Source organism: Haematobia irritans, chromosome 1 (assembly GCF_050003625.1).
Source record: "Haematobia irritans isolate KBUSLIRL chromosome 1, ASM5000362v1, whole genome shotgun sequence".
Taxonomy (NCBI): Eukaryota; Metazoa; Arthropoda; class Insecta; order Diptera; family Muscidae; genus Haematobia; species Haematobia irritans.
The window spans coordinates 15,493,244-15,507,397 of record NC_134397.1 but is presented as its reverse complement, the minus strand read 5'-3'; the positions used below and the strand labels follow the sequence as shown (position 1 = coordinate 15,507,397).

Sequence of the window (14,154 nt, the reverse complement as noted above, 5' to 3'; positions counted from 1 at the left end):
AATATACCCCCATCCTATGGTGGAGGGTATAAAAAAGCGTTTATTCAAAGATTTTTCCGTTGGAGGTCAATTAGCTGATTTCGGCCACAATCATTGAGCCGATTAGCCGATTTCGGCACCACCAAAATTCGATATGTCGTTTTCAAAATTATAAAAAGTCGATAAGATGAATTTGAGGATTGCCAGACATCGACTTTCCAATCTTTTCTTTAGAAGGCAATTTTTCGATTTCGGACAAAATCAAAAGTCGGTTAACCAATTCCGACCACCGTCAAGTATATTAGTCTTGTTGGTCATCATCAAAAGTCGATTTTCAATATCATAAAAAGTCGAAAAATTGAATTTGAGCATTGCCAGAAATCGACGTCGTCTTCTTTGTGAGAAAAAAAAAACAATTAATCGGATTTCAAAGAATTTTCGATCGAAGAATTGCCAGAAGTCGATTACACGAATTCGGACGACTTAAAAAGTCGATTAGCCGATTTCGATTACCATAAAAAGTATATTTGTCGATTTTGATAATCATCAAAAGTATATTATTCAATATTATAAAAGTCGATTATGTGAATTTGAAGATTGTCAGACTTCTTTTTGCTAAAAAATCGCAATTCAAAGACTTTTCGAACTTTCCATTAGATGTGGATTCGACAATTTTAGCCACCATTAAAGTAAAAAGATTTTGTTTAACATCAAAAATCGATTTTTTATTATTTTTTAAGTTGAGAATTTATTTTTATTTATTTATCAGTTTTTATTCTAAAATTCGACTTCTTCTTGCAAAAAAAAAAGATTAATCGATTTTCAACTATTGTATCTCTATGTTGGATGTGCATGCCAAGCTCATTTTTTGACAAAAAATTCAAAAGTCGATTTTCCACATTTTTATACCTAAGAAAAAGTTCAACAACAGAGCAATGTTAATAAATACACAATTTGTGAACTGATAGGACATCCTTCGAAGCTTTATTTCATAAACAAAAAAAGCAAATAAGAACAGCTCTTTGACCAAAAGCTTTTAGTTTAGGAAAAGCCACCCCCACACAAAATGTTGTACAAGTCCTTTGTCTGGCAGTGTTACTAAAAGCTTATATCTCATAGCAAAAGTTTATATTTTGCCTTGAAGCGACAATTGGCCCGGGTAGCTCAGTCGGTAGAGCGTTGGACTTTTAATCCAACGGTCCAGGGTTCAAGTCCCTGCTCGGGCGATTAATTTTTGTTTAAATAAAAAAAATCCAAAACTATCATTTTCATCAGCTAAATTAATTCTAAATAATAATAATGCAGACATGACAACACTTATACACATATAATAGAGTATATACATACATAGGCATGAAAAAAATATTTGTTGTTGTTGTTTGTATGATAGAATAATCACTAGAAATGCCTTTGTTCTGTAGAAATGGCGATATTATTTTGCAAATCACTTCGACGAATGAATCATAGAATTTTAGTTATACGAGATACCTACGAGTACATGCCACAATTCCCATCTATGCTATTTACTTACATTCTTTTGGATAAAAACAAATTCAATGTGTTAGCTATGCAAAGCAAACATAGTACAATGGTCCACATTCAATTAATTTCTCAATTTAATTTATAATCATATTTGATTACGAAAAAAGGCCATATAAAAAACTCAGCCAGCTGGAAGTTTTAAAAATGAATGCCAAGATAAAAGATTCATTTACATTTTAAGATATCAACACAGCTAAATTGTAAGGGAAGCACATTTTAATAGCATTGCAAGCTAAAAGAAAAACTGATAAGATTTGCTTATCTTAAGGTAAATTTATAGGATTTACGCCCACTGTAAAATGTATTCCCGTATTAATACATGTACATACATATTTCTTTTAATAAAAAGGGTAGCTAACACGACGGGTTACCAAGCTCACACTGGTATATAGTAATGAAAACTACATGAAATTTGTTTGGTAGTTCATTATATTGATTACAGTACAATCCATTAGCATTTGGCATTAAGAAATAAACTATTCGTGATCGAGAGTTCAAGCGTAATAGAGTGATTGCGTTAAATGTGGAAAATTAATTATATTCTTGGCAGTCCCAAATATTGCCGAAATTCGATCGAAGAATCGGCAATTCGATAATAGGTGAAAAATCTGTCCTCGGTTGATAGGACAAGAGAGAGAGAGATTCAAATCCTAAGATTGTCGTGAAAAAAACAATTATTTATCCCAATAGATATATGTAGGAGCTATATCTAAATAGGAACTGATTTCGATGATTTATTGCGGGTTAGTTAGTACTACAGAAGACTACGTTCTGCCATCCGCGAGTGAGATCGGTTTATAAAAAAGGTTTTTATATAAAAAAAGGAAAATCGGGAGATACATATATTTGGGAGCTATAACTAGGTTAAGTTAGGTTAGGTGGCAGCCCGATGCATGAGGCTCACTCAGACCATTCGGTCCATTGTGATACCACTTCAATCTCATCACTTAGTGCTGCCCGATTCCATGTTAAGCTCAATGACAAGGGACCTCCATTTTATAGCCGAGTCCGAACGGCATTCCACATTGCTGTGAAACCATATAGAGAAGCTTTGAAACACTCTCTAAGTGGAGCTATAACTAAATCTGAAACGATTTCAATGAAATTGTATCTAACTTTTATCCAATTTTTGTTTTCAAATTCGAGAGCATTCATTCTTGTGTCAAAAAAAAAACACACACTGTAACAAATTTCATCAAAATCGCTTAAAAATTGTTACTGGAATCCTGCGAACAACAAATACATGTACAGACGGAGGAACACCAAGAGGTATATCGACTCAGGAGGTGATTCTAAGTCGATCGGTATATATTTTGGGGGTCTAAAATCAATATTTCTGGATGGTAAATTTTTTCTGGTAGGCACCCGGACCACTATTTGGTTTAGGGTATAAAAACTACGGTTTCATCTTCAGCCGAATATTGAATTTTTGCCAAAAATTGTCTCCGGCTTCGGCCAAAAGTATTTAATCTTGTGTGTGTAGAAAACCGTAAATCGTCATAATATTAATGGTGGCTCGGCAAAAAGCTAGCATGGTAGACCAAAAGATAAGACTAGAATCTAACAAAATCTACGACGTAATGACCAACGAACAAAAGTGGAAAATTTTCTCCCTAAAAAAACTTAAGAGATTGTTGGCAAACTTTATGTCTGGCTGACTGTCCTATGTGGAATTCAGAGGAAAAACATCTTCGGGTAGATGAAATAAACAAAGCGGACCTGAAGGCGGTGTACTTGCCCCCACTTTTTAACTATTACGTGGCAGCACCTTCTCTTCCATCATCAGAGAGTATTAAAAAAACAAGAGGACGGAAATTTCTCTTCTACAAAAACAACAAATGTCAACCGTATAGATGTCGCACAATGCCTGCAGCTGTGGTATAACCGACGTTGCGGTCGAAGCGCTGTTTTGATAAATTCTTTATTAAGGCATCGGCAGTTCAAATTTCAAATTGTCTGCCAAAAAATAGTTACATCAGATAAATACATCGAGGAGCTTTATGTGAAGAAAAATGACAACCTCTCTGCACTTAGGAATCTGAAACTTTCTGCTCCTAAACCAACGCCAACCATTGTCACATCGTGAACCAAAAAAGCGGGACTGGAGTTTAATAATCAGAATCGTGTCCTTTATGGAAATCATACGGAAGTGCTAGGTACAAAACTTTGGGAGTAGGAACAAGATCCGGAAGGCATTGGCTGGTTGCACTTGAGGGGGAAGATAAAGAGACGATTCAAAAGGCCTATGAGTCTATTGGTCATCTCCTTATCAATTATGGGGCTTCTGTTTGGACTCCCAGTAGTAGCGATACCTAATGGGGAAATCTTCAAACGGTGCAAAATATTGCGCTGCGTATTGCGACTGAGTCCAAAATGGTCAACAACACATCTATCTCCTCAATCTACAGAAAATGCAGAGGGGTACACCACCCTAACTATGTCACATCCAGGAGGGTACCATCTGAACGAGCCAAGCCCATTCGGTTCAATTTCAGGAAAGGGATACGATCAATTGAGTGCTTGATATGCGATGACAATAATGGGGAAACAGGGACGTAATTGAGGGCGTCACACACGGCATCGGTTCAAAAGGCAATAGACTCGTACCAGTGCAGTGTTGTGCTAGGTGGAAGACAACAACCTGTCACACGTCTGCGTACAGAGACGAGGTCAGTGATATCCCAACTAATCTAATCTGGCATCTCCAGGTATTTGATCAGTTTCCTCTCCCTTCTGAACCCGGTAATTCATCCTGTTTGCTCCCTTCACAAGGTATTCCTTCGCGTGTCCTACAAAACTTAAGACACTTTTGGTGTCAAGCCAACGAACTTTAGACATTATAGACCAAACACGGTGCCTTGATTGGATGGACTTTTTCTCTCATGATAAATTCCAATTCAGCACCTAAAATCCCAAAATTATGTTTTTTGCGAAACCGAATATGTACGAATCCCTTAAAAATCATTAGACAATAGTATAAAGCCAATTAGTCGAAGCTCAAATTTTGTAGGACAGTCTTAAAATATAAGTTTTCAACAAATTTTAATTGATTTGTTTAATAAACGCTCATTTTTTTATAATAATTCATATTTATGACAATAAATTCCTTGAAAATCATTAGGCAATGACATAAAGACAATTAATCGAATAGCAAATTTTTTAGGACAAATCATAAAAGAATCAGTTTTCAAGAAATTTAAATACAATTGATTTGTTTAATAAACGCTCAGTTTTTTAAAGCCCTATTGAGGGCAACATTTGTATGGCTTCACTTTGTAGTTTTAGAAAGCACCATGCATTAGTAAAATCAAAAAGCAAACAATCCACACAAACACACACACCAGTGGATTTTAACTTACCCATAAATGTATTACATCCCACATCATAAGTGTCTCGACCATGCGAGCCACCTCCTCCTCCACCACCACCAGCGCCACCCAATAAAGGCTGCGATTCACGATTATCACTTCCGCCGCTATGATCCATAATACTTATGCCACATTCAAAATCAACATCGGGAATAAGACATATCTCATCTGTATCGTCTTGAGAATTTAATGAATCCTGACGTAGATGAGATGGTAAAACATTACTGCTAAACAATCTCACTGGTTGTTGTTGTTGTTGAGTATATTTTTGTTTCGATGCGGGAGATTGTTGCTGGCGCTGCTGATTACTACTACTGCCAATTGTATAATGTGACGGACTGCCAATCATTTTACTAACATTTGCCATTGTTGCATTCTCGTTGTCGTTAATGGGCAGCATTTGTTCATCTCCCATTCCATCAGTTCTTCTCCCATTCGAGAGTATGGAGGGAGAATTTGTTGAGGAGATTGTTATTATGCTACAGTCAGTTACGTTTGAGGGAGTTAATAGGTTTGTCTTTGGTTGTTTTAGGCTACTTGTTGAGTGTTGTTCATGGTTGCCATGACCATTGAGCTGAGGTGGTGAGTTTGCTTCGCGGGTATTGAAGAAATCATGTTTATCGAAAGCCAATGTTGTCTTTTCTATGGCATCATCATCATTTTCCTCGTCGGATGATGTTTCAGAAAAATGATTCCCCTTAGGGGCACCATCTCCGTCTTCTTCATCTTCCTCGTCTTTTAATGATAAGAGCATTGGTTCATTTTGTTTTGATTCTTGGTTTTGATGTTTTTTACTGTAGCTATTCTTTGGTTTCCTACGTTTCTTTTTGTTGAGACCAATGGTATTTATCTGCAATAAGTGATTTTTGTACAGAGAAAACCATCATCATTGGTGGTGGGGTGAGGGGTAGAGATCAGACATGAAAAACAAGCAAAAACAAAAATAATAAAAATAAACATTTGTTATCTCTATTTTATGAGGGTACAAAAGAACTATGTATGTGGATTTTTTTTACAAAGTATGCTACTATTAGCTACTATACCTCAACTGTTGTTAAATTTTGTTGTTGAGTTGTCGACTGTTGATTTCTTTCCTCATCACTAAATTGATTCATTAAGTCAACATCTGCATCCAATTGTACCAAAGTCATCTTTGCTATGTCCTTTGGAAAGTTTATGGATAATTTATGTGGTTATATTATGGATCCCACCAGCAGTTTGTTCCCTTGTGTCGCTCCCTATTTTTGCACTGTATCGATTTTTCACTATTTTTCTTTGTTTGCGTTGGAGGACGTCTCGTTATAGGCGATTTGTTTGTTTCTATAAAGTGTTGTTCTTTTCACAATGTGTTATATCTTTATCGTGTTTTATTTGTTCGAAAAGTTCTAATTCTTTTGCTGATTTGTTGGACTTATTTGTTAAAAAAATCATAGAGCTAAACTAAATATGAGCTCTGAGAAAAGTTTGCTAAATAAAAGGGCGATGCCAGATTGAGTTTTATGGAAAATCATCTCCAGAAAGTATGAAACTTGAGTGATGTTCTCTAAATAATAAAGATCTGGCAATATTAGCATTTGAGAATTTTGACGTCTATGGTAAAATCCATATTGTTATTTGAAATGGTAGCGTAATTTGCCAGAGGTTTGATATATGGCGTTATGAAACGGTTCAATCATGTTATCAAATGTTTATATTTGATAAATAAACAATACATGGCAAAATCGCTTTATTGAAACAGGCATTTTCGTAAGAGCTATAAGAAATAATTGGCATAACTGTGCTATCGATACGCAAACGGAGTTTCTCTAAATGACAATTTTTGCTCGATTGTTTACGTCTTGCTACAATAATTGTATGGACGAACTGTATTATTTTCATGCATACGAGATGTACATACCGTGTTTAAAAAAAAACAATCGGTAACATTGTCATAGTAAACATTTTCGTTAGGTATGGACTAAAATTTTGCCCACACCTAATAAAATAACTGCGTTATTGGCATGCGAAGCGAGTTTTCGGAAGAGCTGCATGGCAATATTGTTTACTTTTTGCTTCCATAAGAAATACATTTCAAAACTGTAAACAAAATTTCCGATAGAGGAGCATATCAGGCTTTATAGCACACAGCTTTTTCGAATATATCTATTTCATGTCGATAAGTAGGTGCAAGCAGTTAAACACATTGCGTTACGTTACGTGAAGTATAACCACATCTGTTGGACAATCAAACAGCAGCTGTTTTCAGTAAAAATAAACAAATTTGACTTTGCGTCATTTTAGATTCCAGGACGTAGTAGGAATTTTAGCGCTACAACATGAATGATCCGAACAAAGTGATAAATGTGAACCTATCATCCCTGTTAAGTCTCAAGGCAGAATTATTGCGTAAACAGACAGAAGCCAAAGCGAAACTACAGTCAAGAAATGCTGCCGCAGCAAACATTTCAACAACAACCGATAATAATGCTTTTGGCGATGAGACCCATAGAAAAAAAGATAAAAAGAAAAGGATCAAAGAATTGGAGAGGGATGACAAGAAGACGGTATATGAGCATGAAGATTCTTTATTGCTGGAAAAGTCACAAAAGGTTTTGGAAGCAAAGGCCAAATTTTATGAACGTATGTCCAGAAGTGGAGGAAAACTCAACTCAGATGACAACTGTTTGGTTATGTTCAATAAAAAGAAACAAGAGGAATCATTGGACGAGGTGAATACGGGTAAAGAGAATCCATCGTCAGATAGCAGTGATATCAGTAGCAGCGATGAAGATGACCATAACGATGAAGACTGGGTAGAATACACCGATTGTTTGGGCCGAACTCGTAAATGCCTAAAGCAAGATCTGGAAAGTGCCAAACAAAAAGATGCTGAATTGGCTGCCAGTATGCCGGAACGATTAGATCAAACAAAGGCAAATTGGATGATTGATACAATGGGAACGAAATGTGATGGCGATCAGAATGTGGATGATGAGGATGATATGATAGGTCCAATGCCACCACCATCACTCTTTGGGGATGGCTTGTCGATGATGTCCAAGCATGAAGAACAAAAAGCAAATTGGGAAAGGAAAGAGCAAGAAAATCTGGAGAAAACAGATGTCCATTATCAAGATGTATTCTTTGATGAAGCCCGTCAACATGGTGTTGGTTACTATGCCTTTTCTACCGATGAAGTCGAACGTAAGAAACAACAGAAAGAGCTGTTGAAGGCAAGAGAGAAAACTCTGGAAGAACAACAACGTAGAGAAGCCTTACGTATACAAAGAGAGAAAATTATAGCTGAAAGAGTTTTAGCGGCCAAAAATCGACAAAGGGCCCGTTTGGGTTTGCCTCCTTTGGAAAAAGATGAGGAGAATGAAAAGAAGGAAGAAGGGAACAATACGCCACTGGAGTCGAAGGAAGAACGTAAGGCGCGAAAGAAAGCCGAAAAACTTGAAAAGAAACGTAAACGAGAAGAAGAAAAAAGAGAAAAAGAGCGTCTTGAACATGTTAGACCCTGGGACGAGGAAAAAGATGGAGTTAATGTTAAAAAATCTCAGCCTGCTGGTGATAATGAAGATGAATGGCAGTATAAACCAGAACGTGAACCTATGACCCAAGAACAATGGAATGAATATAAAAGAAAAGAACGTATTTCAGAATTTGCTCCAATGCCGGAGCAGCCTTTGAAGCGCACTAATTTCAGAAGTACATTTTACAACAATGTTCCTCCACCTTCAATGCTGGAGTCTGAAGAAATAGCTTCATCATCATCGTTATCATTCAATACTTTCCAAAGTTCTAAGAAAAAAGAGAGAACATTTAAAAGAAGAAATTTTGAAGAACAGAGCAACGATGAAGAGACATCAGCGGAAACAAGAGGAGGAGTTTGTATACCACCGCCATCTAATCTAGAAGATTTCCATTTACCTTCACATTCAAAACGAGCCAAATCAACGAAAGATGTGGAAAAGTCCATTGAAGCTGGTTTAAGATTTATACGAAATAATTGTGATAAACAAATGCCAGCTACAAAATCTTCATGGACTGCCAAAGCTGATTATTGAAAATAAGTTATTTACAGAAATAATTCAAGATTGTAATAAAGCGCGAGAGACAAAACAATATTCACTACCCACAATATTTTTCAACTTGCCCATACTATTGAATAAAGATATGTAAGTTTTACATAGAATATTTATTGCTTACATTTATTTTCTTCTGACTATACATGTAAATTTCTTATTGTCTGTATAAAGATTTGTTAAAGTTAATTGTTGGTAAGCTTTTGTTTAATAATGCTTTTCCTTGGTATCGAAGAAATACTTATGTTGCAAATGTTTTTATTTGGCACATAATATATAATTGGTAATTATATAAACAGATTTTTCTGTATTAGCTTAAATAGATGAAAGTGCTAGACTAACATACATACATAATTTGAATTTAAATTTGATTACAATGAATTGAATGAAATAAAACCGAGGAGGAAAACGAGATCATATTTTTGTATAGATGAGCGATTAATATATTTTTATCGAGAAATTTTGTGAGTAAATTTTTTAAAAATATTTTTCTTTTTATTACTATAGATGCGACGTTTTTGGTAAAAATGCCAATTTCTATTCTTGATAGAAAGCAAATGGAAATAAAAAGAAAAAATGCAGCATATTTAATCAACAAATATTAAAAAAAGGGAAAATGGAGATTATAATCAGATTGGAGAAGAGAGGAAATTGATAATTTCTATTATTGATAGAAAGCAAATGGAAATAAAAAGAAAAAATGCAGCATATTTAATCAACAAATACAAAAAAAAACGGGAAAATGGAGATTATAATCAGATTGGAGAAGAAACGAAATTGATAAATGTAAGTAGTGGAAAATATATGTAAAAAATCTTAAAAATATTTTTCAAGTCAAAACATACTTTTTTCAATACTTTTAAAACGAAATTTGTTAGATGATACAGCAGAAAAAAATCTGCTAAATGGAAAGCAGTCGCTGCTTGCTGAAATGGCAAACATTTTATACTATTTTTTGTGGCAAACTTTATACTATTTAATTTGGCAAGAAAACCAATGTATTAAAAATTTGTCTTGTATTCACTCATAAATCTGAAACGTCTCAAAAGTACGTTTGCTACAGCCGATAGAAGTCTAGCAAAAATTATAGATTTTTTACTGACAAAAATTTTCCATAGATATAAAAATTTTGACAAACATTTTCTTCAGAAATAAAATTTTGACAAAAATTTTCTTCAGAAATAAAACTTTGATAAAAGTTTTCTTCAGAAATAAAATTTTGACAAAATTTTCTATAGAAATAAAATTTTGAAAAATTTTTCTATAGAAATAAAATTTTGACAAAATTTTCTATAGAAATAAAATTTTCACAAAACTTTCTATAGCAATAAAATTTTGACAAAATTTTCTATAGAAATAAAATTTTGAAAAATTTTTCTATAGAAATAAAATTTTGACAAAATTTTCTATAGAAATAAAATTTTGACAAAATTTTCCATAGAAATAAAATTTTGATAAAATTTTCCATAGAAATAAAATTTTGACAAACTTTTTCTTCAGAAATAAAATGTTGACAAAATTTTCTATAGAAATAAACTTTTGATGAAATTTGATAAAGAAATAAAATTTTGAGAAAAATTTTCTATAGAAATAAAATTTTGACAAAATTTTCTATCGAAATAAAATTTTCACAAAACTTTTTGACAAAATTTTCTATAGAAATAAACTTTTGATGAAATTTATTTGTTTCTTTTATTTTATTTCCATTTATTTAAGCAATTCAAAGAAATACAATTTCGAAAAGTTTTTCTATAGAAATAAAATTTTAATGAAATTTTCTATAGAAATAAAATTTTGACAAAATTTTCTAAAGAAATAGAATTTTGACAAAATTATCCATAGAAATAAAGTTTTGACAAACATTTTCTATAGAAATAAAATCTTGACAAAATTTTCCATAGAAATAAAATTTTGACAAAATTTTCAATAGAAATAAAATTTGGCAACATGTTCAATAAAAAAACTTGACAAACATTCCATAGAAATAAAAATGTTGAAATAATATTTTCACAAAATTTTCTATAGAAATAAAATTTCGAAAAATTTTTCTATAGAAATAAAATTTTGGCAAAATTTTCTATAGAAATAAAAATTTGATAATAATTTTCTACAGAAATAAAATTTTGACAAAATTTTCTATAGAAATAAAATTTTGACAAAATTTTCTATAGAAATAAAATTTTGACAAAATTTTCTATAGAAATAAAATTTTGACAAAATTTTCTATAGAAATAAAATTTTGACAAAATTTTCTATAGAAATAAAATTTTGACAAAATTTTCTATAGAAATAAAATTTTGACAAAATTTTCTATAGAAATAAAATTTTGACAAAATTTTCTATAGAAATAAAATTTTGACAAAATTTTCTATAGAAATAAAATTTTGACAAAATTTTCTATAGAAATAAAATGTTGACAAAATTTTCTATAGAAATAAAATTTTGACAAAATTTTCTATAGAAATAAAATTTTGACAAAATTTTCTATAAAATTAAAATTTTGACAAAATTTTCTATAGAAATAAAATGTTGACAAAATTTTCTATAGCAATAAAATAGTAAGAAAATTTTCTATAAAAATGAAATATTGAGAAAATTTTCTATAAAAATGAAATATTGAGAAAATTTTCTATAGAAATAAAATGTAGACAAAATTTTCTTAGAAATAAGATTTTGTCAAAATTTTCTATAGAAATAAAATTTTGACAAAATTTTCTATAGAAATGAAATTTTGACAAAATTTTCTATAGAAATAAATTTTGACAAAATTTTCTATAGAAATAAAATTTTTACAAAATTTTCTATAGAAATAAAATTTTGACAAAATTTTCTACAGAAATAAAAATTTGATAATAATTTTCTACAGAAATAAAATTTTGACAACATTTTCTATAGAAATAAAATTTTGACAAAATTTTCTATAGAAATAAAATTTTGACAAAATTTTCTATAGAAATAAAATTTTGACAAAATTTTCTATAGAAATAAAATTTTGACAAAATTTTCTATAGAAATAAAATTTTGACAAAATTTTCTATAGAAATAAAATGTTGAAAAAATTTTCTATAGAAATAAAATTTTGACAAAATTTTCTATAGAAATAAAATTTTGACAAAATTTTCTATAGAAATAAAATTTTGACAAAATTTTCTATAAAATTAAAATTTTGACAAAATTTTCTATAGAAATAAAATGTTGACAAAATTTTCTATAGCAATAAAATAGTAAGAAAATTTTCTATAAAAATGAAATATTGAGAAAATTTTCTATAAAAATGAAATATTGAGAAAATTTTCTATAGAAATAAAATGTAGACAAAATTTTCTTAGAAATAAGATTTTGACAAAATTTTCTATAGAAATAAAATTTTGACAAAATTTTCTATAGAAATGAAATTTTGACAAAATTTTCTATAGAAATAAATTTTGACAAAATTTTCTATAGAAATAAACTTTTGACAAAATTTTCTATAGAAATAAAATTTTTACAAAATTTTCTATAGAAATAAAATTTTGACAAAATTTTCTATAGAAATAAAATTTCGACAAATTTTTCTATAGAAATAAAATTTTGATGAAATTTTATATAGAAATAAAATTTTGATGAAATTTTATATAGAAATAAAATTTTGTCAAAATTTCCTATAGAAATAAAATTTTGACAAAATTTTCTATAGAAATAAAATTTTGCCAACAGTAACAGTAAATAATAATAATCATACAATTTTTACCAAATTTTCGATAGAAATATTTTTTTTATTTCCTTAGAAAGTTTAACAAAATTCAATTTCTTTGAAAATTTTAATTTTCGTGAACTTGGATCGTATGAAAATACGATTAATAAATTAGGGCGACCAAATATTAAGAAAATAAGTTTTTAGATTAGAGAAAATTTTGAAAATGTGATGATACACAGAAAAAAATTTTGTCGTGAAGTCAAGGATTTCATGTCTTTCAAATATAAATGTGAATTTTTTTTAGCATAGAAGATGAATTTTTCTAAAGTTTTTTGCTTGTCCAAAAGTCGATAAACTTTTCACTGAAATCGCTTTTTCCTTATATTTAAGTGATTCGACTTAGAAATGCATATCTATAGATAAAAGAAAATTTTGTTGAACTAACGTTAAATTGGATTTAATAGTTATGAAAAAATTCATGAAAACTAATGAGATCGTCTTTAAATTTGATGAAGTTACTAATTGAAGTCGAGTCTGGATTTGGAAATTAAAGTTGTCGTTAAAACGTTTTTAGCACATGAAGAAAAAAAAAACTGAAAAAAAAACAAGTAAATATTGGTATTTCACCTTTAAAATTTTTGTAGTATTAGTTCTTAAACCAAAGAACTGCTTAAAATTTCATGAAGATTCGATGCGACCTATGACTTTCGAAAAACAAATAGAATGAACCGACGGACGAGTGAGAAGCAAGTTCTAGAAATGTTTCAAGCAGATAGATAGTGATTCTTGTGAAGTTCTCGAACAAGGAAATTTTTTAAATGAAATGAAAATATTTAATTCAAGGGTTCTGTTTTTTTTTTAATTTTCTGTACAGTTTTGCTTTAATCATGAAATATTAATTTTTTTATACCCACCACCATAGAATGGTGACGGGGGTATAATAAGTTTGTCATTCCGTTTGTAACACATCGAAATATCGATTTCCGACTATATAAAGTATATATATTCTTGATCAGGGAGAAATTCTAAGACGATATAACGATGTCCGTCTGTCCGTCTGTCTGTCTGTCTGTCTGTCTGTCTGTCTGTCTGTTGTAATCACGCTACAGTCTTCAATAATGAAGCAATCGTGCTGAAATTTTGCACAAACTCGTCTTTTGTCTGCAGGCAGGTCAAGTTCGAAGATGGGCTATATCGGTCCAGGTTTTGATATAGTCCCCATATAAACCGACCTCCCGATTTGGGGTCTTGGGCTTATAGAAATCGTAGTTTTTATCCGATTTGCCTGAAATTTGAAATCTAGAGGTATTTTATGACCATTAAGAGGCGTGCCAAAAATAGTGAGTATCGGTCCATGTTTTGGTATAGCCCCCATATAGACCGATCTCCCGATTTTATTTCTTGCGCTTATAGAAACCGCAGTTTTTATTCAATTTACCTGAAATGGGAAATCTAGAGGTATTGTAGGACCACAAATACGTGTGCCGAAAATTGTGAGTATCGGTCTATATTTTGGTATAGC

General features: G+C 31.1%; 2 protein-coding genes and 1 non-coding gene across 3 annotated transcripts in view; 2 read left to right on the top strand and 1 right to left on the bottom strand.

Moving 5' to 3' along the window:
* Pi4KIIalpha (phosphatidylinositol 4-kinase II alpha) overlaps window positions 1-6,377 on the bottom strand; it is a 29,180-nt gene extending 22,803 nt beyond the window's left edge. The window contains exons 1-2 of the mRNA XM_075289356.1: window positions 5,933-6,377; window positions 4,881-5,739 (exon numbers count right to left, since the gene is read on the bottom strand). Of these exons, the coding sequence (XP_075145471.1) occupies window positions 4,881-5,739; window positions 5,933-6,040 (967 nt within the window). The 5' untranslated portion in view covers window positions 6,041-6,377. The remainder of the gene's footprint in view (window positions 1-4,880; window positions 5,740-5,932) is intronic.
* On the top strand, window positions 1,133-1,205 carry TRNAK-UUU (transfer RNA lysine (anticodon UUU)). Its single transcript has one exon. It is a non-coding gene; the product is annotated as a tRNA-Lys (tRNA).
* Window positions 6,378-7,138: 761 nt separating the features above from the next.
* Window positions 7,139-9,607, top strand: LOC142220302 (coiled-coil domain-containing protein 174). The gene is made up of 2 exons (XM_075289354.1): window positions 7,139-9,049; window positions 9,464-9,607. The coding sequence occupies exon 1, from the start codon at window positions 7,205-7,207 to the stop codon at window positions 8,936-8,938; it is 1,734 nt and encodes a 577-aa protein (XP_075145469.1). The 5' UTR covers window positions 7,139-7,204; the 3' UTR covers window positions 8,939-9,049; window positions 9,464-9,607.
* Window positions 9,608-14,154: the final 4,547 nt, after the last annotated feature.

Excerpts from the sequence above, each read along its gene's own strand:
- LOC142220302 (XM_075289354.1), top strand. The coding sequence starts at position 7,205 with ATGAATGATCCGAACAAAGTGATAAATGTGAACCTATCATCCCTGTTA.